The sequence below is a fragment of the Myxocyprinus asiaticus genome, chromosome 28 (genome assembly GCF_019703515.2).
Source record: "Myxocyprinus asiaticus isolate MX2 ecotype Aquarium Trade chromosome 28, UBuf_Myxa_2, whole genome shotgun sequence".
NCBI lineage: Eukaryota > Metazoa > Chordata > Actinopteri > Cypriniformes > Catostomidae > Myxocyprinus > Myxocyprinus asiaticus.
Window position 1 is genome coordinate 1,846,646 of NC_059371.1, and position 26,506 is coordinate 1,873,151.

General features: G+C 38.8%; 1 protein-coding gene across 6 annotated transcripts in view; it reads right to left on the bottom strand.

Moving 5' to 3' along the window:
• LOC127419564 (IQ motif and SEC7 domain-containing protein 1-like) overlaps nt 1–26,506 on the bottom strand; it is a 161,993-nt gene that overhangs the window by 36,639 nt on the left and 98,848 nt on the right. For all 6 annotated transcript variants that reach the window (XM_051661069.1, XM_051661070.1, XM_051661073.1 and 3 more), the window contains 10 exons: nt 12,414–12,693; nt 10,749–11,929; nt 8,132–8,293; nt 7,463–7,585; nt 6,979–7,145; nt 6,625–6,764; nt 4,554–4,583; nt 4,185–4,310; nt 3,877–3,976; nt 3,574–3,735 (listed from right to left, as the gene is read on the bottom strand). In XM_051661069.1, the coding sequence (XP_051517029.1) occupies nt 3,574–3,735; nt 3,877–3,976; nt 4,185–4,310; nt 4,554–4,583; nt 6,625–6,764; nt 6,979–7,145; nt 7,463–7,585; nt 8,132–8,293; nt 10,749–11,929; nt 12,414–12,693 (2,471 nt within the window). The remainder of the gene's footprint in view (nt 1–3,573; nt 3,736–3,876; nt 3,977–4,184; nt 4,311–4,553; nt 4,584–6,624; nt 6,765–6,978; nt 7,146–7,462; nt 7,586–8,131; nt 8,294–10,748; nt 11,930–12,413; nt 12,694–26,506) is intronic.

Here is a 26,506-nt window from a genome sequence, read left to right on the forward strand (position 1 = left end):
CACAGCGGAAAGGAAGCGCTGTCTCCAAGCAGAGGATCACCCACTGGCTCATTGACGCCATAACTATGGCATATCTCGCCCAGAACATGCCGCCCCCGGTAGGGCTACGAGCCGATTCTACCAGAGGTGTAGTGGCTTCCTGGGCCCTGGCCAGAGGTGCCTCTCTAACAGACATTTGCAGAGCAGCGGGCTGGGCAACACCCAACACCTTTGCGAGGTTCTACAACCTCCGGGTGGAACCGGTTTCGTCCCAGGTAGTGGCACGCAACACAAGCGGATAAGCCTGGGATAGCTGGCCGGGTGTATCGCTTGCACATAGCGCCTTCCACCTCCCTTTGAGCTGAAGACATGCGCCATTAATTCCCAGTAGTGTTCACAAACTTTGTTCCCTGGTTGACTTCCTCCGAGCCCTGTGGCAGTCGAGTTTTCAGAGAAACTCACTGCCGGCCCAGTACACATGCTAATTAAGAGTCCTGTTCTGGGGTAGGTGCTCCGCATGCGGTTCCCTGTAAGGCTAACCCCATGCGATATATATCTTCCGCTAGTTTGTTTCCCTATTGGCAAACTGCATCTTCCTTGGGCAGAGTCCTCTGTCCCAGTCTCCATGTTTGTAGTAACTCCTCCCCATTGGGCAGGATCTACCTTGAAGACTCTCCACATGGTTGGAAAGACCATGTGACGTATTCTTCCACTTAAATATCCCCCCTCTCTTTGGGCGAGGTGTGGTCTCCGCGCTGTCCTCGCCTTGGGAGGGACACCCCCCAACTAGACCTGGCGGCCCAGTCAGATAATCCCCCTTCTTTTTTAGGGAGTGGAAAAAAGAAGGGGAAAAGAGACCACGACTTGGTTAAGCCTGTCTCTATCTTTTGGGTAGTCGACTTGTCCCCAAAAAGGGCCGTTCGACACTCATAACTATGTTGGGGGAGGTTACGTGTTGACCTGGTGTGCTGGCTATGAGGCACATAGTAGTCTGCCCACCACACAATGCCAGTTCACGTAACACAGTTCAGCCAGTTGTGGCGTTTCGTATAGGGACCCCTAGTGTCACTACATCGACACAACGTCGAGTGAGTGACAGATAGGGAATGTCATGGTTACTTGTGTAACCTCCGTTCCCTGATGGAGGGAACGAGACGTTGTGTCCCTCCTGCCACAACGCTGAACTACCCGCTGAAATGGCCGGACCTTATATCGGCTCCTCAGCATAAAACCTGAATGAGTGGTTGCATACCAGCTCCTTTTATACCCGTATGTCCGGGGGAGTGGCATGCAAATACCACTCGGCAATTTTCATTGGCCTTTTATCAAAGACCAGAGGTGTCTCGGGCTCCCAAGAGTGTCCCCTAGTGTCACTACATCGACACAATGTCTCGTTCCCTCCATCAGGGAACGGAGGTTACACAAGTAACCATGACGTTTTACTACAGTAACCATAGTATATCTATGGTATTTGTGGTAAAACAATATTAACCATGGTGGTCCCACTTTATATTTGGTGTCTTTAACTACTACAGTATGTACTAACATTAAAATACATAAAATAAAATATTCTTATAGTGTAACTACATGTTGTTCTGTAAAATTCTCACAAAATTCACATTTTCACAGGTAGGATTAGAGGTGGGTTTAGAGTTTAGATTAGGGTTAGGGTTTAGGGTAAGGGTTGGGTAGGGTTAGGTTTAGGGGTAAGGTTAACAGTGTAATTACAGATGTTAAATGTAAGTACAATGCAACAACACGTATGTACATAATAAGTACATTGTATAAAATGCTTAAGTACATAGTAGTTAAAGATACCAAATATAAAGTGGGTTCACCGTGGTTACTACAGTCATATTTACTACAAAATTACTATAGTAAACCATGGTTAATTTTCATAAGGGTGACAAAATTACATTTAACATAAATATACTTAATATACACTAATAATGTAGAAAACACCCTACTTCGTACAACTAAACTGAATTATAATGATTAACAGCAGCAATACATTAAAGGAATATTTGTGGCATAATATTGATTACCACAAAAATTAATTTGGACTTATCCCTCCTTTTCTTTAAAACAAGCAGAAATCGAGATTATATTGAGGAACTTACAATGGAAGTGAATGGGGCCAATTTTTGGAGGGTTTAAAGGCAGAAATGTGAAGCTTATAATTTTATAAAAGCACTTACATTAATTCTTCTGGCAAAACTCATGTATTATTTGAGCTATAAAGTTCTTTAAATTGTCATTTTTACAGTCATTTTAGGGGTTTAGGGTTTTTTGACATTACAATGTCATGGCAACGAAGTTGTAAAATTGGCTATAACTTTACACAGAAAAGGTTAGAATGTGATTTTATCACACTAAAATCATGTTAACATACATATTGTTTATGTCTTGTGTCTATACTTTTGAAAAAGTGAGTATTTTAATGTAAAAAAATTGGCCCCCATTCACTTCGATTGTGAGTGCCTCACTGTTTTTTTTTTTCTCTCCCCTTTTCACCCCAATTTGGAATGCCCAATATCCAATGCACTCTAAGTCCTCATGGTGGCATAGTGACTCGCCTCAATCCGGGTGGCGGAGGACAAATCTCAGTTGCCTCCGCGTCCGAGACAGTCAATCCGCGCATTTTATCACGTGGCTTGTTGAACGCGTTACCGCGGAGACATAGCGCGTGTGGAGGCTTCACGCTATTCTCCACGGCATCCACGCACAACTTACCACGTGCCCCACCAAGATCGAGAACCACATTATGGTGACCACTAGGAGGTTAACCCAATGTGACTCTACCCACCCTAACAACTGGGCCAATTGGTTGCTTATGAAGCCTGACTGGATTCACTCAGCACGCCCTGGATTCTAACTTGCGACTCCAGGTGTGGTAGTCAGCGTCTTTACTTGCTGAGCTACCCAGGTCCCCTGTTTTGTTTTTTTAAAGAAAAATATATTTTTGTGGTAATCAATATTATGCCACAAATGCAACCTGAATATTCCTTTAAATATTTCACCCTTTAAGGCTGCATGGGGCTCGAGTGAATCAGTGAATCATTTACATGAACATCTGAAAAAAACCACTCACTAAAATAAATTGAAGTTCCCAATGCTAAATATAAGGTAATCATTTATTTTAACTGATTCATTTACACGAGTTGGTTGAAAGAACCGATTCACTGAAATTATTTCATTTTCCCAGCACTACGTGAGAACGAGAGGACGGTTTAGGTGAGTGTGTTTGATCACTCCCTCGACTCCATTGCTGCGTTCACAGTGTTTTGTGAAGCTACATTACTACTCGTTGGAAATTTTAGCTCGTTATTGGAAAAGCTGAACTACTGTCAGGCTACTGAGAAATGTAGTTAAATTTGTAGCATCGCTACTTTTAGTTAGTTACTCCCCAACACTGGGCATCAGTTATTTTTAGCACACAGACATTGTTTAAAGGTCTTTCTCCTCTTTCTCATGCTAACAACTGTAATTCTGCATTTATTAGCACTCTCCTATGACGTCCAGTGAAGTCTGTACACTGAGTTAACACTGGCAGCTTATGAACACTGGTCTGAGGAGAAGTAAATGGTTGTTTACACTCAATCCGGTATTTCTCCATATCCTGAACCTCAGCGATAGACTCTCGCAGGTCACTGGTGAATTTTTTGCGGTCCTGAGGATTGGGAGCATTGAAGTTGATCAGGACTTTGAAGTCTGCACCAGGAATAGCTGAAGTGAGCCGGATGCCATTTGGATAGACTGAGAAAGAAAGAACAATTTTACTTCATACATATTACAAATCAGTATCTGAAGGGAAATAAAGAATAAAGAGTATACTGTATGTATGTGGATTTTCTTAAGGTAGATTTTAAGAAGGATGTTGATGTGTGTTTGTCTTACACTGATTCTCAAAGAGCATCACTTGCATCCCATACAGAGAGAAAGACTGTCTGAAACTGTATGTAACCGTGTTCTTCTTCTTCTGGAAGATCTTAGTGACCTGTCACAAAAAAAAATAAAAAATAAAAAAAAGCCAAGATACAATCATCACACAGTAAACACATTTGTTGACATCTTTACATTATAGTACATTACACCACATTAAAGTATAGAAAATTAATCATACTGATTAGCTGTAATACACATGATCTGGTCTCTTGTAAATCAGTGTTTCTTGGCTTGTCGTGAGAATGTTTGTGATGTCTCACCACCAGGAGGTCGTTGAAGAGGAATATCTCGCGCTGGTGCTGGCCGAGTTTCTGCAGTCTGTTTGGATCAGGAACTTCAAACAGTCTGCAGTAACACACCAGCCTGCGATGAGGCTGAGACAACACCTATAACACACACACACACACACACAAAGCTTTTAAATAGGCTCCAACAACTCTAATTTTGGCCCTCAAATGAACAACATTTTTCCAAAATTATATAGTTTTTCTTTAAGTGTGCTTATGCTATCTTTCTTAAAAATAAATGTATATTGTTATTGATATATTGTTATCTAATGCACTGATATTCAGACATTTTCACTTTTATGGGCAACAGTAATGAAATATTGCATTATGAAGTAAACTTACACATCCAAGGCCATGGTGAAGTGATCCAATCTGTAAATTAAGTTGAGATATATGAGTGTTCAAATCCATTCATTTTTGTTTCTAAATTTGCTATATTAAAGAACATCGATAACATGCAGACCCTTACGAAAATTAACCATGGTTTCACTATAGTAATATTGTAGATTGTAGTAGCTATGACAGTAGTAACCATATGTGTACTGTATATACAGGTGCATCTCAATAAATTAGAACGTCATGGAAAAGTTCATTTATTTCAGTAATTCAACTCAAACTGTGAAACTTGTGTATTAAATAAATTCAGTGCACACAGACTGAAGTAGTTTAAGTCTTTGGTTCTTTTAATTGTGATGATTTTGGCTCACATTTAACAAAAACCCACCAATTCACTATCTCAAAAAATTAGAATACATCATAAGACCAATAAAAAAAACATTTTTAGTGAATTGTTGGCCTTCTGGAAAGTATGTTCATTTACTGTATATGTACTCAATACTTGGTAGGGGCTCCTTTTGCTTTAATTACTGCCTCAATTCGGCGTGGCGTGGAGGTGATCAGTTTGTGGCACTGCTGAAGTGGTATGGAAGCCCAGGTTTCTTTGACAGTGGCCTTCAGCTCATCTGCATTTTTTGGTCTCTTGTTTCTCATTTTCCTCTTGACAATACCCCATAGATTCTCTATGGGGTTCAGGTCTGGTGCGTTTGCTGGCCAGTCAAGCACACCAACACCATGGTCATTTAACCAACTTTTGGTGCTTTTGGCAGTGTGGGCAGGTGCCAAATCCTGCTGGAAAATGAAATCAGCATCTTTAAAAAGCTGGTCAGCAGAAGGAAGCATGAAGTGCTCCAAAATTTCTTGGTAAACGGGTGCAGTGACTTTGGTTTTCAAAAAACACAATGTACCAACACCAGCAGACGACATTGCACCCCAAATCATCACAGACTGTGGAAACTTAACACTGGACTTCAAGCAACTTGGGCTATGAGCTTCTCCACTCTTCCTCCAGACTCTAGGACCTTGGTTTCCAAATGAAATACAAAACTTGCTCTCATCTGAAAAGAGGACTTTGGACCACTGGGTAACAGTCCAGTTCTTCTTCTCCTTAGCCCAGGTAAGACGCCTCTGATGTTGTCTGTGGTTCAGGAGTGGCTTAACAAGAGGAATACGACAACTGTAGCCAAATTCCTTGACACGTCTGTGTGTGGTGGCTCTTGATGCCTTGACCCCAGCCTCAGTCCATTCCTTGTGAGTTCAAAGTTCACCCAAATTCTTGAATCGATTTTGCTTGACAATCCTCATAAGGCTGCGGTTCTCTCGGTTGGTTGTGCATCTTTTTCTTCCACACTTTTTCCTTCCACTCAACTTTCTGTTTACATGCTTGGATACAGCACTCTGTGAACAGCCAGCTTCTTTGGCAATGAATGTTTGTGGCTTACCCTCCTTGTGAAGGGTGTCAATGATTGTCTTCTGGACAACTGTCAGATCAGCAGTCTTCCCCATGATTGTGTAGCCTAGTGAACCAAACTGAGAGACCATTTTGAAGGCTCAGGAAACCTTTGCAGGTGTTTTGAGTTGATTAGCTGATTGGCATGTCACCATATTCTAATTTTTTGAGATAGTGAATTGGTGGGTTTTTGTTAAATGTGAGCCAAAATCATCACAATTAAAAGAACCAAAGACTTAAACTACTTCAGTCTGTGTGCATTGAATTTATTTAATACACGAGTTTCACAATTTGAATTGAATTACTGAAATAAATGAACTTTTCCACGACATTCTAATTTATTGAGATGCACCTGTATATATACAGTATAACATTACAACATTACAACTGTGCAGCAGCGTATGCGCACAGCTTAGAGGGAGCATTGGTAGTAACCATGGTTAATTTTGTGGTTACCATGGTTTTACTGCAAATAGCATGATTAAACTATGGTTACTGTAGTAAAAGCATGGTCAATTTTCATAAAGGGAATGAAAAAGTGCGAAAAAGCAAAAAGGAGTGTTAAACTTTTATTACCACTTTATTACCAGTCTGCAGAAAGCAACATTATGGGAATGTTGAACTTACTGTTTTTTTCCCCACGATGAGTTTCTCCACCTTCTGCACCTGTGACATGTGATCTTCATTCGTCTTTAGCTCCTTCTTCTGGATCCGCTCATAAATCCCAACCAACATCTCACGAGGGATGTCTTCTCCATCATCCACACCTGACACACACACACACACACACACACACACACACACTGTAATACTGGCATTGTATCTGGAATATGGATGTAACAACATGTTTGATTGTTTTCCTATCCATCCAATGTGTAGGCTGCAAATTGGCCTTTTGCCACTTTTGTGCACTATTTCAACTGAACTATACACACATCCCCGTTAGATAGCCTGAAAACAAGAGTATGTTTCAATAAAAACCTCGTAGGTTCTTGATAAAGTCCTCAAGCTTCATCTTGCGCTCCATCTTGACGTTTGGGCTGTACATGTCTGTGTTGAGGAGGATGATGGCAAACGCCAGGATGAACATAGTGTCGGGGTTTCTGAACTGACGGATGATGTCAGGGTTACAGATGCAGTAGCGTTGACTACAGACACAACAACACATTTCACACATCACTTGAATTCTCATCGGACAAGTTAGAAACAATTACTACTCTTTAGAATTAGTGCTGAAGCATGTTTTGCTGCTTGTTCATCTTTCTTAATGTTATTATGATATCACAAACATAATACTTCCTACTGGTTATTAAAACAATTTGTGAGGTAAGAGTTACCATACATGTAATTAAAAAAACAACTACAATGTGCATGTTAACTGCATCTCAATACAGAGCTAAAACCAGCAGTTCTCAAAATGGTGCAGTAATAGTGAAAGCAGATATATGTTGTGCTGTCACGGCACCTGTACGCTTCAATCAGTCGCTCCACCTTCTGTGCTTCACCTTGAACACGGATCTGAGACTGGAATTTACGCAGAGCTTCATCCAACTCCAACCCTGAGAAATCCATCTCATCTACAACACAACTACAACACACCAATAACAAACACTGAACAAACCAGCACTGAGAAATCAGTCTCAATCACCACAGCATACACTTCTCTGTGACTTCAAATGTTACAAACTGGCCCTTTCCATGAATAGGGTACAAAATAGAGTCTGACACACCTAAAAAAAAAATTATTTTTCAACAAATAGTCAGTAAAAGGAAGTGCTTAACGTTCAGAAATCGTCAATCTCAAGAGGTGAAACTAAATATTACATGAGCTGTTTTATTTTCTTTATTAATATTTAACTGATTTGTGTGGCTATTTGGCTTCATTATAAAAGTCTAATAAATAAATAAAACTGTGCCAGAACAGGTAACAGAGTTGCAAGTAACAAAGATGAAATTAGGCTATCACTCAGTATTATCTGCAAAATCTTATAATTTGGTCATTAATTTAGTTTTAACATGGTATTGTGTCTTTCATAAAAGTCATGGGACACCAAAGTGTACCCTGTTAGTGAAAGTGGCATGATTTAACAATTTTTTTCTACAGATGCGTCAAGAAAAAACAGAAAATACTCACTCTAAAACATCCCGGTTGAATTGTTTCTGTCGGTTCCCGAGAAATTCCCCAATCATCTGCCTGCTCAAGCCCTTCCTCTGTAACAGGAAGTGGGCGACACCCACGGGCGTGTCGGGAATAAAACCCCTCTCAGTTAGGTACTGAATGCCCTTCTCTGGCTTTCTGAAAGTGCATTATCATATCAAGTTAACTTCTTCCTGACCCTACTGAAAACACAACACCATACAACATCACAGTCCATAAAGGACGTAAAAGCCAAAGTAGAAATAGAAAAACAATGTGGTAAGGTAATGGCTTAACTCTCATATTGTCTTACAGTAATTTTTGACCCCAAACAGGTCAAGAATACATTATAAATACTGCATAGTTTTTGGTATTGGAACCAAACGTGACTTTTTCGAAACCATCAAAACAAACAAAATAAAAAATATGTGAAATAACAATGTCAAACAAATTAAAAGTCAGTTTTGACCTGTATGGGAAGAACCAGTTTCAGAATTTCTGGATGTTGTACAGCTTTAAATTGTTTTCTTGTAAATCTATTAATCAAATTTGACTTAAAGGTGCACTCAGTCATTTTTTCCTCATTAAAAATGTTTAACTCCTAAAGACATGAACTGTAATTTTGCAATATATGTATAAAATCATGAGCACTCACATGAGATGAAGACTCAGTCATATCAGTAACCTTATAAAAGCTGTTTTATTCTACATGGAGAGGGTCCACACATGTTAGAATCACATGACCAGCCGAATACTACTTGCTTAATCTCAGTAACTGTCCTGTTATTTGACACTTTCACGCATTGATTAAAGTAATCAATGCTGACTATGAATTCTACATTTCTACATTTGCATCTGAAATTGAAAACTATTGATTTTAAATGAACAAATAAAATTAATACTGTATCCCCATACCAAAACAAACCCACACAATCTCAAAATAAATCATGTATCACAGACTCTTACTTAAACAGGCAGGGGCACACATTCAACATGGACTTAACATCGCTTATCAGTAAAACATAGTGGGCTATATGCAAGATTAAAATACTCAAGACATGTTTTCCACATTTATATCACATTAAAATTGGTTTATGTACCATTATGTAAATAAATACAAATTAGATGTCGATCAATATTGGATTGTGCTGATTTGATAATGTGTTGAAAGTAGGCAATTAATCTGTCAATATATATTAGAGGGAGCATTGGTAGTAACCATGGTATATTAAATGTTCTTAGTCTTTCCTTCCTGTGATGGGGAGGGCCAGACAGAGGCTACAAGAGTCCAAATTGAATTAAATTGCAGACGCAGTTTATGGTTCAACCAAAATACCAATAAGCAGGGGGGAAAAATTATTTTATTCATAGCGTGGAACTTTTAACTTTAAATGCACTTTAACTTTGAAATACACTGGGGACTCTTATTTTGAAATGTTTGCGCTTCACTGCTTCCAGCTGCTCATTCATATCATATGCTCTCACAAGCCCCCGCGTGCTTGGAGAAAATACAGTGCCACGTTTTCACTCTCAAGGATGCAGCGCATGCATTTATTTAATTAAATCAGATTCTTTTGAAGTTTGATAATCACATTAGGTCATATCACGATTCCTGTCATTCCGCTCCCAAATTTAAGACCTGTTTAAATGATAATTAAGACTTTTGTTGTATCATTTTATGACCTTAAATTTTGGAAAACTGAATTTAAGACTTTTTAAGGATCCATGGGCACCCTGATGTGTGTAATTTTTTTCAATGTTAAAATAATTTTTCGCATCAAATGCAGAGTCAACTAAGTAAGCTATTTAAGTTGATTTCGTCTAAAAGTGTGATACTGTGTCTCTGTGGCACTATGAACATTCCTCCTCTTTTAATGGAATGAAAAGGAATTTTACAGAATAAAAAAATCAGATTCTACCTAAATTGCTTTAACAATTTTTAGAGAAAAAACAGGATTTGCCTTTATCAACATCACAAAAAAGTTTAGCTTTACGGAAATGAAAAGCAACTTTCTGCAGTGACTACCACTGAGTGACAGTGGAGCTCACATCACCATCTCCTGTGAGATAAAGGCACCAAGAGCTAGCAAAACAGAAGAGAAGTTATGTTACTGTGAGCCATTTCTATATTATTTGTCTGTAACAACATACATGGATATAATAATAAAAAAATGAGGTGTTGATAGTAACATTCTGGTGAATTTTGTGATGGATTGCTCATCTTGTTTATGATAAGATGCACTGAGCAATGCTGCAATTTAAAAAATAAATGTTTTGCCCTGCAGAATTTTTAGCTGCAAGAAAGTTTAATTCTTACCAATTTAGAATGATAACATCATTTCACTGGCAATAGAGTATAGCATTAGAAATGTATACTAGCGACATACAGTACAAGAATTAGCAACATCAAGCGACAATGTTGTTGGCAGTGTGAACAGGGCTTTGGGCACAATGAAACTGAGTAATACAACCAGAATTTACTCACTTATCTATTCAAATTATATGAATTCCAAACTTATTGTGACAAGGTTGAAATAATGTGGCGCTTTAGGATTAGATTTTTGAGTTATTAATGATAAATAAATGTGCCTAATATCATCACTGAAATACATACTTATTAAATAGGTTGAGTCCGATGCGGTATTGCCTCTTGCGAACGATGTCACTGCTGAATGCCGGCGAGTCCCAGCTGTTGCGAGTGTCTTTGTGGTATGTCTGTTTGCTGAGAGCCTGTTCTCTCAAACTGTCTCTGGATGAGGACTCTGAGTTGATGGTGTCATTGGAGTTTGGATTGCTGTTGATACTGTCATTATCCCCATCTGAAAAGTCAGACTCTGATTTGCTCTGCCGGTTGCCGTTGGTGGCCAGGTGACAGTCCACTTGCCGGTGTCTGAGTGGCTCCTCGTCTCGAAAAAGTGAGGAAACTCTGGGAGGTAGTACATGTGAGATGTTCTTGGGACTGGCCCGTGGTCCTGCTACAGTCTGTCCGTGAATGTCCTTTTGCTTGACTGAGCCGAGTTCAGACTGATCACTCATGTCAGCTGAGCTGTTGCTGGGTGGCTCTATGGTCAGAAAGGGTAAATGATCCATACGAGGCCGAGGGTCCAGGCATTCGAGGGAAGGAGTGCTCCTGCAGCTAGTGTCCGTGTCCAACTTATCGTCATTGCCGTCCATGAACCAGTACTCTTGCGAGGAGCTGACAGACTGGGTGCACTGCTCAGACTCCATGCTGGACGGATGCTCCACAGAACAGGAAGGCTGAACGGGTGGAGAGAGCTCCTCTTCATCGATGAAAAGCGTCACGTCACAGACCTCAGGGTGAGAAAGCTCATCTTCTTGCTGCTTATCCTGTGGATAAACCACTTGCTCCTCGTGCAGACTTCGACAGTTCAGTGCATCATCAATGGACTCCGCCAATGACTTCACCTGCCTGGAGAAAGCATCCTCTAGCTCTGTGATGGTATCTGTTAAATCGCTTTGAGATTCTGGGGCTTCCAAAATGGCAGGAACCTTCTCTCCAGCTTGCATCATGGCTCCTACTTGGCTGGTATCATCCAAAACAGACATGTGCCTCCCCTCAAAAAAGGAACTGTGGACCTTCTCAGGTCCATCAAAAGAGAAATGCATCCTCATGTTGGACAGAAGGATCCTGCGGGACATGCGGTTCTCTGACATAGAACTCCTGAGACGTTCAAAGTTCTTGTTCATTTGGTACTGGCGGAAAGCTGTCTGTATGGTGCGAGCAGCATGACAAGTTATGAAACGGCCTCCATACTTCCGCTCAAGCATTTCCACCTTGGAGAACCAAGAAATATATGATTAAGGTGTAACATAACAAACCAATGCATATACAGTAAGGGAGAATAACTCATTACACAAATGCTTTTAGAGCTTAATAAGTATAAGCATATACCATCAATTAACAACATCGGAGCTCATGGTAGGTCTGTTTTTGAAAGGTTTATCATCAAAGTTATCATCAAAAGTCAATTCCCCTATAGAAAAAATGAATGGTATTTGAATTACGGAAACAACTTTTGTTCCTTGACGAACAATTTTGGTACTGTGTTGGGTTGCCACTTGATGTATAATGTAAAATCTGGCAACTGGAGCATAACCGGTTGAGAAGGACCTGGGCTACATTTCCCAAAAGCATCGTAAGCCTAAGTAGATCGTAGAAACCATTGGCGCCAATGGTCTCTCCGATCAACTTAAGCTTGCAATGCTTTTTGGAAACACAGCCCAGGTTAGTACAAACTTCTGATTTATGTCATTGTACCTTCTTGTCCTGTAGGTCTGTGGAGAGCTCGTAGCTTTCAGAAAGGGAGCGCGAGCGTTTGATGGCCTCCTCCTCAGCCTGTTTGCGGAGGATAGACTGTGAGTGCTGGAGTTTGGGTCTCTGAGGCCGTTGTGGGCCTGGATGGACACTCTGGCCATACAGTGAGCTGTCAAACTGGTCTAGACTCAAGGAAGAACTGTGTGTCACAGGGCCGTGGACATATCCTGTGCTGCTGTCCAATGAAGGGCCAGGTTTACTGCTTTGAACATCTCCCTCCACACTGGACAAGACATAAAAACAAAAGATTTATGACATATTTACATGCTACAATTTAGCCTGTTGGAAGATAGAGTAGGCAAAAAAAAAAAAAAAAAAAAAAAAAAACTCCAATAGACCAGAATGTCATAGAAATTGAGGGTGTGCTTTTTTGACTTGGGCAAGTAAGCAATCACCAACCAACAATCCAGAACACCCTAGCAACCACATAGAACTCCCTAGCAACCACCCAAAACACCTTAGTTACCATTAAAAACACCGCAGCAAGCACCCAGAACACCCTAGCAACCATCTATAACAGTGTTTCCCAACCTTTTTTCTGCCACGGCACACCTTTTACGACTAAAAAATTATACGGCACACCACTATCCCACATAGGCTAACCATTGTCAATAGTTTTCCTTTTCAAGAACTTGTCCATGTTTTCTGTCCATCTTAGTAGCGTGTTTACTTGTAATTCTGAAATTTGGCTATGAAAAAAAACAACAACAAAAAAACAAAAAAAATAGTCACATAGGTAGGCTACGCTGTGTGAGGTCACAGGTGGCAAGAGCACTAAATGGGTAATGAAAAATCAATAAATTTGCTTTTAAAATTTGTAGATTTGTTCTGGCAATGCCACAACAAATTGCAAGGCTGCAAACTCATGAGGGGCAAAAAAGGTAAGACAATCACTGGTCCATGAAAATTTTTTCTGGGGATATTTATTTTTAAGAATAAGCTAAAAGCACCAATTCCAGCTATTTTAGTGATTCAAGTTTATTCAAGTTTACAATTATGCAGAATTAGCTGCAAAAATAAAGAGTATTTTGGTGAGGCTTGCTTCTGTTTCACAAATTTATTCAATTTTATTAAATGATTAGTTCAGTGACCCCTTCTGGAAATGTCACTAGGTGGAGAAAAATGAGCGTCTTATGTGCTATGAGTGGGTCAGTGAATCATTTTGAGTCGTTCATGACCGAAATCGAAAACTTTATAGTGTTTAAGCAGATCTATAGTCTTCCTTCAGTCTCAGCATTATTTTTCATCCAAAAAGACAACAATAATAGTCTAATAATAGTGAGTTTCAATAACATCCTTACCTTCTCCTTTATTAAAACTTGCATGGCTACAAATCTACTGACTTCAGTATAAGAATTATAAACACAAAGCAGATCTATGGTATCATTTTCCTACAGTATTTAAATTGCTGAGCATGACTTTTATCAGAAAAGACCACAATAATAGACAAATAATAATAAATTTGAATTTCAATAATGTTCTTTCGTCATTGTAAAGCACATTTCACATGAGTTGAGTCGAGGTGTCAACACTCCATTCAATGCCAGCGTCAAGCACCGCATTGCCCTCCACGTGACAAGAGTTGCAGAAAGCATCACAGAGGGGCGATTTTACGAGTTTGCCACTTAAAAAAGCGGGAGGTGTGCACAATAAACATTGAAAACATGTATTTGAAAGAGAGAAAAAAAGCTTGCAGTTGCTTTGATAGCAGAAAGTAATAAAAGGACTCGTTTATGTTTAGGTCTAAGCGTTTTCTTAGTGAATTTAAATTAGTTCAATAACTGGGGTCTCTGATATTCGTAAATGATAAGGTAATATTTCATTAAAAGAAATTATGAGACATTCAATGTCTCTTCACAAATTTGGACAGTTTTTAGTTATTTCTTGTTGCTTAGTACTCTCAAAGACATTATTGGTGAAGCAGAAACATGTGTGTGAAAAACACTTTGGTGTAAAGTGACGTCACTTCATAGACTTCAATGTATTCTGCAGCGCTGACGCGAGTCATGTGAAAGACCCTTAACGCTTTTAAATATCAATCACTTTTGCACATTAATCATTGCTCTTCACAATCACAAAAGTGACCGATTATGGTTTCAAAATGGCGAATTTCTCCGAAAGGTGAGGAGTTACCCTGAAATTTTTTTTTTTATGCATTTATTTATTTTGTGGGATTTGATCATTTTCCGCACAGTGGTTAGGAAACACTGACCTAGAATACCCTAGTATCCACCAAGAACACCTTAGCAACCTACAAGAACACCCTGGCAACCACCTAGAACAGCTTCCACCAGAACACCTTAGCGACCACCTAGAACACCATAGCAACCATCCAGAACACCCTAACATCCTTCCAGAACATCTTAGTAACCACCTAAATCACCCTAGCAATCACCTAGAACACCCTTACATCTACCAAGAGCACCTTAGTGACCACATTAAACACCATAGAAACCACCCAGAAAACCCTACTGACCACCTATGACACCCTAGCAACTACCTAGAACAACTTAGTGACCGTCTAGGCTTTAAAAGCTGCCAGGTCTTAAAACAACAATCCTTGGTGTTTAATCAATACTGTGGTTAAATTGGTAAGAAATAAAACTTCAACTGAACCAAATATTCCATCACAGCTCATTAGTAATGACTTTATGAATTTCTTTAATGATAAAATTGAAATCATCAGAAACAAAATCAGAATTGTGTATCAGTCTGCCATTTCACCTCAGAAGACAAAAAATTCCTTATGAGGAAACTTCAGTCCTTTGCTGTTATAGGTCAGGAAGAGTTAACAAAATGAATCAGAACATCAAAAGCAACAACATACATGCTATAGCCAATACTAACTACACTCCTAAAAGAGGTGTTTCCTGTAATCTTAGAACCTCTTCTTAATATTTTTAACTCCTGACTATCCTTATAGGGCATGTCCCAAGAAACTTTAAGCTGGCAATTATCAAACCGCTCATCAAGAAACCACAGCTTGATCCAGGAGTGTTGGCTAATTATAGGCCGATCTCAAATCTCCCATTTTTATGTCGAAAATACTAGAAAAGGTAGTTTCGTCCCAACTGTGTTCATTTCAACAGAGAAATGGTATATAAGAAGAATGATTAAACCCCATTATAGTACAGAGACTGTAATTATCAGAGTTAAAAAATGACTTGCTCTTATCATCTGATTGCGGCTACATTTCTCTTTTAGTGCTTTTAGATCTTAGTGATGCCTTCAACAACATAGATCACATCATTCTCTTGGATAGGCTTGAGAATTATGTTTGCATTTGTGGACAGGCATTAGCTTGGTTTAGGTCCTATTTAGCAGACCGCTACCACTTTGTCTGTGTAAGCGAGGAACTGTCAGAACAAATTACATTTAAGTATGGAGTGCCACAGGGATCAGTTTTAGGACCTCTTCTTTTCTCCTTATATATGCTTCCCCTAGGAGACATCAGGATCCATGGGATTAGTTTTCACTGTTAAGCCGACAATACCCAACTTTATATTTCTTCGAAACCTGATGAAATTTCACAATTCTGTGTGTATAAATTATATCAAAGATTGGATGGCTAGAAATTTCCTTCTACTCAATTCCGACAAAAGGTACTAATTATTGGAACAACAATCTCTGAAAATAAGATGCTAAAATATAATTTGACCCATGATTGAGCAACTGTTATGTCATCTTCTACAGCAAAGAATTTTGGTGTTATATTTGACATATGATAAATTTAACAAATATAACAAATGTGATATTTGTTATATTTTTCCAGTGTTTGTAGAACAGCATTCTTCCACCTCAGAAATACTGCTAAGTTACAACTGTCTGTTTCTGATGCCGAAAAACTAATTAATGTATTCATGACCACAAGACTAGATTATTGTAATACATTACTGGGAGGATGTCCTGCAGGTTCAATAAATAAACATCAATTGGTTAAAAATGCAGCAGCTAGAGTTCTAACTAGAACCAAGAAATATGATTTAAAAAAAATAATAATATTAGCCCAGTTTTATGGTCATTACATTGACTATCTGTTAAATTTCATATTAACTGTAAAATTCTGTTAATTACTTGCAAAGCTTTGAATGGTCTAGCTCCACAGTACTTAAGCGACCTTCTATCATGCTACATTCCATCACGATCAATACAACTGAAAATTCTGGTCTGTGAATAATACCTAGTATAGAATAAGACTCCCACTGCTACGTGTTGCTGAGTGATGACTAACTGCAGCCGGTGCCAGCCAGACTTCACTTCAGTCTACTAAGATGGACTTCACAGAGGATGAATTGATGCCAACTTCAAGACATGGGATACTTCATGTGCCACTGCCTGAGCCTTGGACTCAGGATGGACTTTACTGAAATGGCCTGCCACAAGCTTCCAGCTGGACTGCGATGCCCCTCATGACTTTTCCCTGAATATACAGACAACAAATTATGCCAACTAAATCCTTCATCAGCCAAATAACAAAGGACACTGCATCTACGTACACTTCCACAGTTAATACAGTATGGACTTCAAAAACTTTATTACTAAAGACTTTTAGTAATTAATCTTTCAGTTCATACAACATCATTTTGTTTGAACATTGGTCCCTAAAATTTATTTAGTTTACTAATTTAATCCATGATTTGTTCTACAAGTTCTACTTGTTCTGTTTAGCCAGAAGGGTACTGGCCCCAAAAGTGAGCCTTGTTTCTGCCCAAGGTTATTTTTCTCCATTAACCAATATCTTATGAATTATTTTTATTTTTTTTCTTGCCATGGTTGCCTTTGGCTTGCTCATTGAGGGTCTAAATACAAATATTATTTACTTATTAGGGCAAAATCAACAATCACATTTTTATCAAATCACACAAAGATGACTAAGATATTACAGCTTTATTTTCTGTTATAGCATAATTACATGTACAGCAACTTTGAAATGAAAAGTGCTATACAAATAAAAATGACTTAACTTGACACCTAGAACATGGGCTTTAAAACTTTTTAATGCCAAGGACCCCCAAATATGATGTTTCCCTGGCAAGGGACCCACTTCCTAAAATATTTCCTAAAAAAGACTGCAACAGTCTACATTTTTATGTAAACCGACCCATTCATACTCTCTTCTGAAATGAAATAATTAACTTTTATGTTGTTATACTGAAGCCAAAACAGATTATTAAAATGTCATGTGGAAAATAGTTAGTCATTTATTTTTTTTATAAAATAGTGGTTAGTTTTTTTACCCAATATTATTAAATTATTAATGAATTTCTTATTTATATAATATTTATATATTACTATTTGTATAGCATTTTTTTTTTCAATAATTATTGTTCCAAAGCAGCTTTACAGGAAATATTGCCATTCAACCAGTGAGCAAGCTGAAAACAACAGTGACGATGAAAAAATCCCTAGAAAGATAATACAGGTTACTGTATATGCAGTATGTACAAAACGTATGTATATGTTCATAACTATTTTCTTTTCTTTTCTTTTCTTTTCATTTTTTTTTTGTTGTTTTGTTTTTTGCAGATTGTTTTTATTTTATTTTTCATTTTTTTTTTATTTTTTACTGTTATACATTTTGTAAAATCATTTAATTCTCTCTCAATATCAACCACATGTGGACCTCAGTTTGAAAAACACTGACCTAGAACACCCTCACAACTGCCCAAAACACCTAAGCAACCACCTGAGAGATTCTTTTATTAACCAAGATAACAATCTCCGCAGCTCTATCTTAGGACAGAGCGTATAATGGCAAAAGTATTTCTAAATAATCTCTGGTAGGATTTTTTTTTTGTGTAAAACATGTTGAAGATTAGCAAACAGAGAGTCAATTCATTAAGTGATGAGCTGTTTTCTCAAAAAAGCAGTTTATTCAGCACACTGAAGCATTTGAAGAATGTTTATAGGACCACTGCGTTATGCTATTCTAGGCTAAGCTTGTAAGCTCCACCTACTAGAAGGGTTCTGACCACCTAGAACCAGTGGAGTAGCCAAAGGTGGGCCGGGCCCACTAAGAATATTAAAGATTATATTTTTACTTCAAATATATATTTATAAATAGTAAAAAAATTATAATAAAAAAAATGCATAAATTCTGCTTTCTGAAAGTGTGAAAGAACTGTTTGAATGCGCCGCCTTTCAACTTTTCTGGAAAGTAGGAGAAACAAAATTTGGACAAAAATTTGGCCCTTCCAGTTTTATTAAGGCCCACCCAAAAGTAATTTCCTGGCTATGCCCTTGCCTAGAACACCTTAGCAACCACCCAGAAAGCCTTAGCGACCATCTAAAACGCCCTAACAAGCAGCCAGTACACTTAAGCGTCCATCTAAAACCCCCTAGCAACAATTTAAAATACCTTAGCAACCTCCCATAACACCCTAGCATTGTAGCCCTTTTCTGAAAATCTACCTATCTAGCTGTTTTTGCTGGTGCAAAAATGTATCAAAAAATTCTGAGCAAAATCAGACTCTGAGGGGTGAAATCAGAACAAAAAAGCTCCTCTTTTTGATGCCAGGCCTACTTAAATTCCTCCAGGCATCAGGCAGAAAAGCGAGACATGTTTATCATAAATTTATAGTAATACTGTTTATCCAGTTTAAAACAGTAGTAATCTCAACAGATCAAGTTCTTGAGCGTCCAGTGTATTCAATAGAATAGATTGAAATGAGCAAGTTAAGAAATGTTGTTGTTATTCAGACCATTCGATTTGTATTATTGCACTATATATATATATATATATATATATATACACACACATTAACAGAAGACCTTTCACACTGTAAGTGAGCCATATTCCTTATATTTACTTAGACCTCATTCAGAGTCATGTCTGCACATATTTCCATTATCATTACTCACTCACTCTTCTTCTTCACAGCATTTCGACGTGACTGCCGTCCAAAGAAAGAGTTTCTGCTCCCAAAGAAGTCAAATTTCTTTCTCCTATCTGCCATTATAAGCCACGAGTTCAAAGTGCAGCTAAAGTTCCCAGACACAAAGTCTGTCCTGATCGAACCAATCATTTACAAACTCCCACATCACGCACTGCATAAAGCCATGAACTCCTGTATGTTAATTATATTGATCAAATCAAATATAAAAAAGACAAAGTTCCTTCAGCAACTTCCTGCCTGCCCATCCTGACACACATTCAGCACACAGTCATGCCTGCAGTCACATGCAGGTGTGTACACTGTACAAAAGACTGAGTAAACAGTTTTCAGTGTAACAGGAGACGCTGAGCTGCAGCGTAAAGCAAGCAAGCCTCTTTATGAAGCAAAGTACAGTGGATTGATGTAGTGCTAAGTATGTATTAGTCTTTGATTGTACTAAACAAAATATCACAGCAAATCATGAAGGAACATGTTTGCATGCATCTGAACATGTACGTCCAATGTGAACTGACAATATAATGTCAGGGACATTTTTAGAAGCACACACTCATACACACACTTTAGTAATATTACAGGAAAAATGAAAACTATGGTAATAAAAATAATAGTTTTCCATGGTATTTGTAGTAATACCATAGTAACCACAAGATTAACCATAGTTAATCTATAGCGAAACCTTGGTTACTGCAGTATATGGGAACATTGTACTGTATTAAATCCATGCTTTCTGACCAAAACTATGGTTACTACATTCAACAATATAAAAAAACACAGAACTGGCATGTTTACTATAGTCAAGCCATGGTTTCTGCCAAAAATCATGGTAAATTAATTGCGAGGGAATGCAAAACTATTTCAGAAAAAACAATTCTGCCCTGTCCTCAGGGGCTCCATACTTTAATACTAAGTACTAAAAATAGGATTACTGTAGTATTTATGTTTGGCTATCAGAAAACCTTCTCAAAATCTCAGAATAAAGACCGTGAAATAGCATGTTTTTATTCTTAATTAAGACAGGGTAAAGCTATCAGGGGACTGGACACCTAGACTACAGTAAAGTCCACACACACACACACACACACACACACACACACACGCATGCGTGCACACACACGGACAGAGATGTGCTCAGTGAAATTCACACTTCTTGTATAATATCTCTTGATACGCTTCTCATACACCATCTGTGCTGGCAAACAGTGACGCGCTGCTCACTCACGAATGTTGCTGAGCCCACATACCAGCACACTGCTTCACATCTATACTGCCCTTTCAAATCTACAACATTCCTCATGATCATTATTGCAGATTAACACAGCAGCACATGAACTGAAAAAGATTGAAACTGAAGAATGTGTAAAAAAAAAAATACAATTAAAGTAATGTTCCGGGTTCAATACAAGTTAAGCTCAATCGACAGCATTTGTGGCATAATATTGATTACCACAAAAATGTATTTCAACTGGTCTCTCCTTTTCTTTTTTTGGGGGGGGGATTTTTTCCCCTTTTTCCCCCAATTTGGAATGCCCAATTCCCTATGCACTTTTAAGTCCTTGTGGTCGCGTAGTGATTCGCCTCAATCCGTGTGGTGGAGAACGAATCCCATGAGACCGCCAACCCGCACATCTTATCACGTGGCTTGTTGAGTGCGTTGCCATGGAGACACAGTGCATGTGGAGGCTTCACGCCATCCACCGTGGCATCCACACCCAACTCACCATGCGCCCCACCGAGAACGAACCACATTATGGCGACCACGAGGAGGTTACCCCATGTGACTCTACCCTTCCTAGCAACTGGGCCAATTTGGTTGCTTAGGAGACCTGGCTGGAGTCACTCAGCATGCCCTGGGATTTGAACTAGCGAACTAGCAAACTCCAGGGGTGGTAGCCAGCGTCTTTTACCACTGAACTACCCAGGCCCCCCATCCCTCCTTTTCTTTAAAAAAAAAAAGCAAAAATTTATTACAGTGAGGCACTTACAATGGAAGTCAATGGGGCCAATTTTTGAATGTTAAAATACTAACTGTTTCAAAAGTTTAGCCACAAGACGTAAACAATATATGTGTTAACATGATTTTAGTGTGATAAAATCACTTGATAACCTTTTCTGTGTAAAGTTATAGCCAATTTTACAACTTAATTTCCATGACGATGTAATGTCAACAAACCCGAAACCCTAAAATATCTGTAAAAACTACAATATAAAGAACTTTACAGCTCAATTAATACATTGTTTTTAACAGAAGTATGAATGTAAGTGTTTTTATAAAATTATAATCTTCACATTTCTGCCTTTAAACCTTAAACTTTAAAAGAAAAGGAGGGATGAGTCAAGAAGGGGTGGCTCAGTGGCTCAGTGGGTAGCACTGTTGCTTCACAGCAAGAAGGTTCCAGGTTCAACTGGGCCTTTCTGTGTGGAGTTTGCATGTTCTCCTTGTGTTGATTTGGGTTTCCTCCAGGTGCTCCAGTTTTCCCCACAGTCCAAAAAGATATGCAGGTTAAGTTAACTGGAAACCCTAAATTACCCATAGGTGTGTGTGTGTGTGTGTGTGTGTTGCCCTGTGCTAGACTGGCCACCTGTCCAGGATGTTTCCCTGCTTTCAGCCCAAGACAGCTTGGATTGGCTCCAGCACTACCCGCAACCCTGCATAGGACAAACGGCTATAGAAGATGGATAGATGGATGGTGTCGAGTTACATTTTTGTGGTAATTAACTTTGACACAAATGCTGTAGATTGAGCTTAACTTGCATTGAACCTGGAATATTTCTTTAAAAGAAGTACAAATACACTATATGCAGAAAGGTAAGAGAGACCGGTGCTAGTTGCACATTTCACACATTCACATATTTCAAAAGTTTACTTTTGAAAGACAATTGCTGCATAGACACAAACATTAAAACTTGCATCTTGCCAACGAAACAGCTATTCAACTGTTATTGCCCTGGTGAAAAGATACCGTATTCTAGTCAAGACAAGTCAAATTTATTTGTATAGCACTTTTCACAACAGGCGTTGTTTCAAAGCAGCTGCATGTGAAATGATGCTATAACAGAAAATGAATGAATATAAAGTAAGAGTTGTGGGTCAATGATTAAACAAAATGATGCTTCAGGCAGTGGCTCATGAAGAATCCCATGTGAAGTCTGTCTTCACAGACTGAAGTGAAGTCTGGCTGGCACATGCTGCAGTTGGTCATCATCACTCAGTGACACAGTGGGAATCGGACATCAGGTAAGACCGGAGATGGATCTGGTAGGCTTTGGTAACCTTGTGATATAATCTCGAGGTTTAGACAGGGAAAGAAAAGAATAAAATTAGCATAGATGCCATTCACTTTAAACCAGGGTTAAAGAATAAGAGAAGTGTTTTCGGTTCTGGCAGACCGAACTACAGCAGCATAACTATGAATTGAGGGATAAATTAGGTGTATGCCTGGCTGAATAGATAAGTCTTTAGTCTAGACTTAAACTGAGAGAGTGTGTCTGAGTTCCGAACTCTGCTAGGAAGACTATACCATAGTTTAGGAGCCAAATATGAAAATGATCTACTACTGTATAATCCTCTTCACCACGACGAGCAGGGAGGGGGCCAGAGCACATTACAGTGTCTGACATTGTTTTTGCAAGTTCACACATCTCTTTAACATTATTTTTAGTCATCTCTGACTGGCGAAGCCAAACATCGTCAGTGCCCACATGAATCACAATCTTAGAAAATCTACGTTTAGCATTAGCCAGCACTTGTAAATTTGATCTGATGTCAGACGCTCTGGCACTGGAAATGCATTTAAATATAGTGGCTGGAGTCTCTATTTCCACGTTCCTTACAATAGAATCACCTATAACCACTCTTTCAACATGATTCTCAGTGGGTGCATCACTGAATGAGGAGAACTGATTGAAAATCCTCACAGGAATGGGAGAGTGGTGTCACTTTATGCTGCCGAGACTTCACCCAAATGCCCTGCTGCGGGGGCTCTACAGCCGGAGCCAAAGTGTGTGTGTTACTCGCTGTACTACCCCCATCTGAAACAGTATCAAACAGCTTCTTTTTCCCACTGATCTCCACTAGCGTTCGGATGCATGTCTCTAACTAATTAACCTTCTCCGTCAGCCTGAGTAATTCCTTACATTTATCACATGTAAATCTCTCACTGCTGATGGGAGAAGCTATAGTAAACATGTGGCATGCAATGTTCAAATTAATAATATAAAGGATGCCATGACTTACCGCAATTGTTTGTTGTTGTTGTGGTGGTGAGTTCACATATTTCCTATTAAAACAAGTTTGCACAGGACATACTGCATCACAGCCATGAACATGATTTGCTACTCGCTGATCAGTTGCAGGGGGAGGGACATTCTCATTCGAGAGAGCATTTGATTGGACAAAAATCTGTGTAGTGCCACTTATCAACAATATAACAAATGTGACAGGCAGGTAAATTCACAAATTAAAATTTCACAATAATTTGATTAACATTACACAATAATACACCTACTGTAACCCCACCCCTACGCCTCAACCTCACCAATAATACAACAACAATAACGAGCTGATAAAAGTACAGTCTCAATAGTTTATTCCATCAGATGACACAAAAGCACTATAAAAGTTTTCCAAACACCTCTGTCTTCTGAAACCATACAATAGCTGCAGAGTGAAATCTTCCTCTCCATCACAAGGCAGTCACATCTTATTCTAAAATACACATTAAAAAAGTAGAATTTCACAGTTGATCACATGACATGTGAGAGCCAATGGCATTTAACATCACTGACATCACAGCAGTGAGCTTGTTTAGGTGGCAATTTTTGAACGTTTAAAGGTACACTCAGTAATTTTTTTATTAAGTCATATTGGACTTACACTGACACTTAGAGGCATGGACAGGGGCGGTTCTAGACCATTTTGACTGTGGGGGCCAGGGTGGGGCTGGGTGTGCTTGTAGGGGACAACATACTTTAAATGTCCCTGTACACATATAAAACATAATTTGCTGTTTTAATATTTGTGGACATGCAATTTTTTAAAGACATCCAAAGATTCACCAAATTTGAGTAAAAAATTTTACATTTTAATTTTAAATATAGCTGCAAGCAGCGATGACGGGCCCAAGCACCATGGGTCCATTTCCACCCGGTGGCTTTCGGAACACAAAGCAAGGTGGACACATGCATTTGGCATTTGACATTATTTTTAACAATTTTGAAGCAATTTGGGTAAATATAAGAGGACTATTTTAAAGTCTGTTGTAGGAGCCACACTTCCTGCTGCCAGGTGGTGGTGCTATGACCATGACCCAAAATAGTCACATCCATGTGTTTAGCCCCCAAGACTATACATCCATCTCAATTTTAATCTAAATCACACATTGCGCACAGAAGATATGAGAAACTTCCTGTTTTCCATTTTTCGCCATTAATTTATTATTACTTGATGAGAACTATATATGTACCTATTTTGGTGACTGTAGGTGAAAATGGGGGTGCTGCAGAGGCCGTCTTGCATGCCCATTTTAAAGGGGGTGCTACAGAGCCCACCCTACACACCCATATATGAAATTTTGTCCGGCCCTAACGGCCAACAACTCTGATATGTGTGCAAAATTTCATGACATTTTAAGCATGCCAAGTGCCTCAAAAACACCCAAATATAGGAAGAAAGGAATAATACCAATTAATGCATTGCCATGGCAACAGTATTTAAGATATTAAATATCCCTTCACAATTTTACATCAGCAGTCTCTTGACATTATTCTAAAGAATTTTGAAGCAATTCATCTAAACACAAGAGGGCTATTTCAAAGTCTGTTAAAAGTGCCATATTTCCTGCTGCCAGTTGGTAGCACTATGACCGTGACCCATACTAGCTGCATTAATGTGATCAGCCCCCATTACCAAACATACAGCTGATTTTTCATCAAAATCATACAATGCACACAGAAGATATAAGGAACTTCGTGTTTCACATTTTTGAGCATACATTTATTGTAATGCCATGTTCAAAATATAAAAAATCTGTTCGCAATTTAGCATCTACAATGTCGGCATGATGTTGCACAAATTTGGTGCCAATCACATGAATCCCCTAGGAGTATTTAAAAGCTCAGAGCTTGCAATTTTCGGAAAATCCAAAATGGCCAACTTCCTGTTGGGCGGAGCTACTGACTATAATTATGAAAGTTGTCCGGCTTGGTGAGATCTATATATGTACCAAGATTGGTGAATGTAGGTGAAAATGGGGGTGCTACAGAGGCCGTCTTACACGTCCATTTTAAAGGGCGTGCTACAGAGCCCCCCTGCACACACACCGCCTACCGCTGCAACTTTTGCCCAGTCCAAATGGCCGACGACTCTGATGTGTGTGCAAAATTTTAAGCATGCTAAGTGCCTCAAAAACACCCAAATATAGTAAGAAAGGAATAATAACAATTAATAACAATCAGCAGTGTTTTAGGTATCAAATATTCCTTGAAAATCTTACATTAGCAATGTGTTACATCAGCAGTCGCCATAAATGTATTGCTTCGCCATGGCGACACCGTTCAAAATATCAAAAATCCATTCACAATTTAGCATCTACAATATCTTGGCATGATGTTGCACAAATTTGGTGCCAGTCACATGAATCCCCTAGGAGGAGTATTTAAAAGTTCAGAGCCTGTGATTTTCAGAAAATCCAAAATGGCCAACTTCCTGTTGGGCAAGCTAATGACTGTAAGTATGAAAGTTGTTTGGCTTGATGAAAACAATATATGTACCAAGTCTGGTGACTCTAGGTGCAAATGGGGGTGCTACAGAGACCCTGTTACATGCCCATTTTAAAGGAGGTGCTACAGAGCCCCCTCTCACACACACCCTTGCGTAAACAGTCCTAATGGCAGATGACTCTGATGTGTGTGCAAATTTTCATGAAATTGTAAATATGTCAATTGCCTCAAAAACACCCAAATATAGGAAGAAAGGAATAATAACAATTAATGCCTTGTCATGGCAACACTATTTAAGATATCAAATATTCCTTGCCAATTTTACATCAGCAGTGTCTTCACATTATTCTAAAGAATTTTGAAGCAATTCATGCAAACACAAGAGGGCTATTTCAAAGTCTGTTAAAAGTGTCATACTTCCTG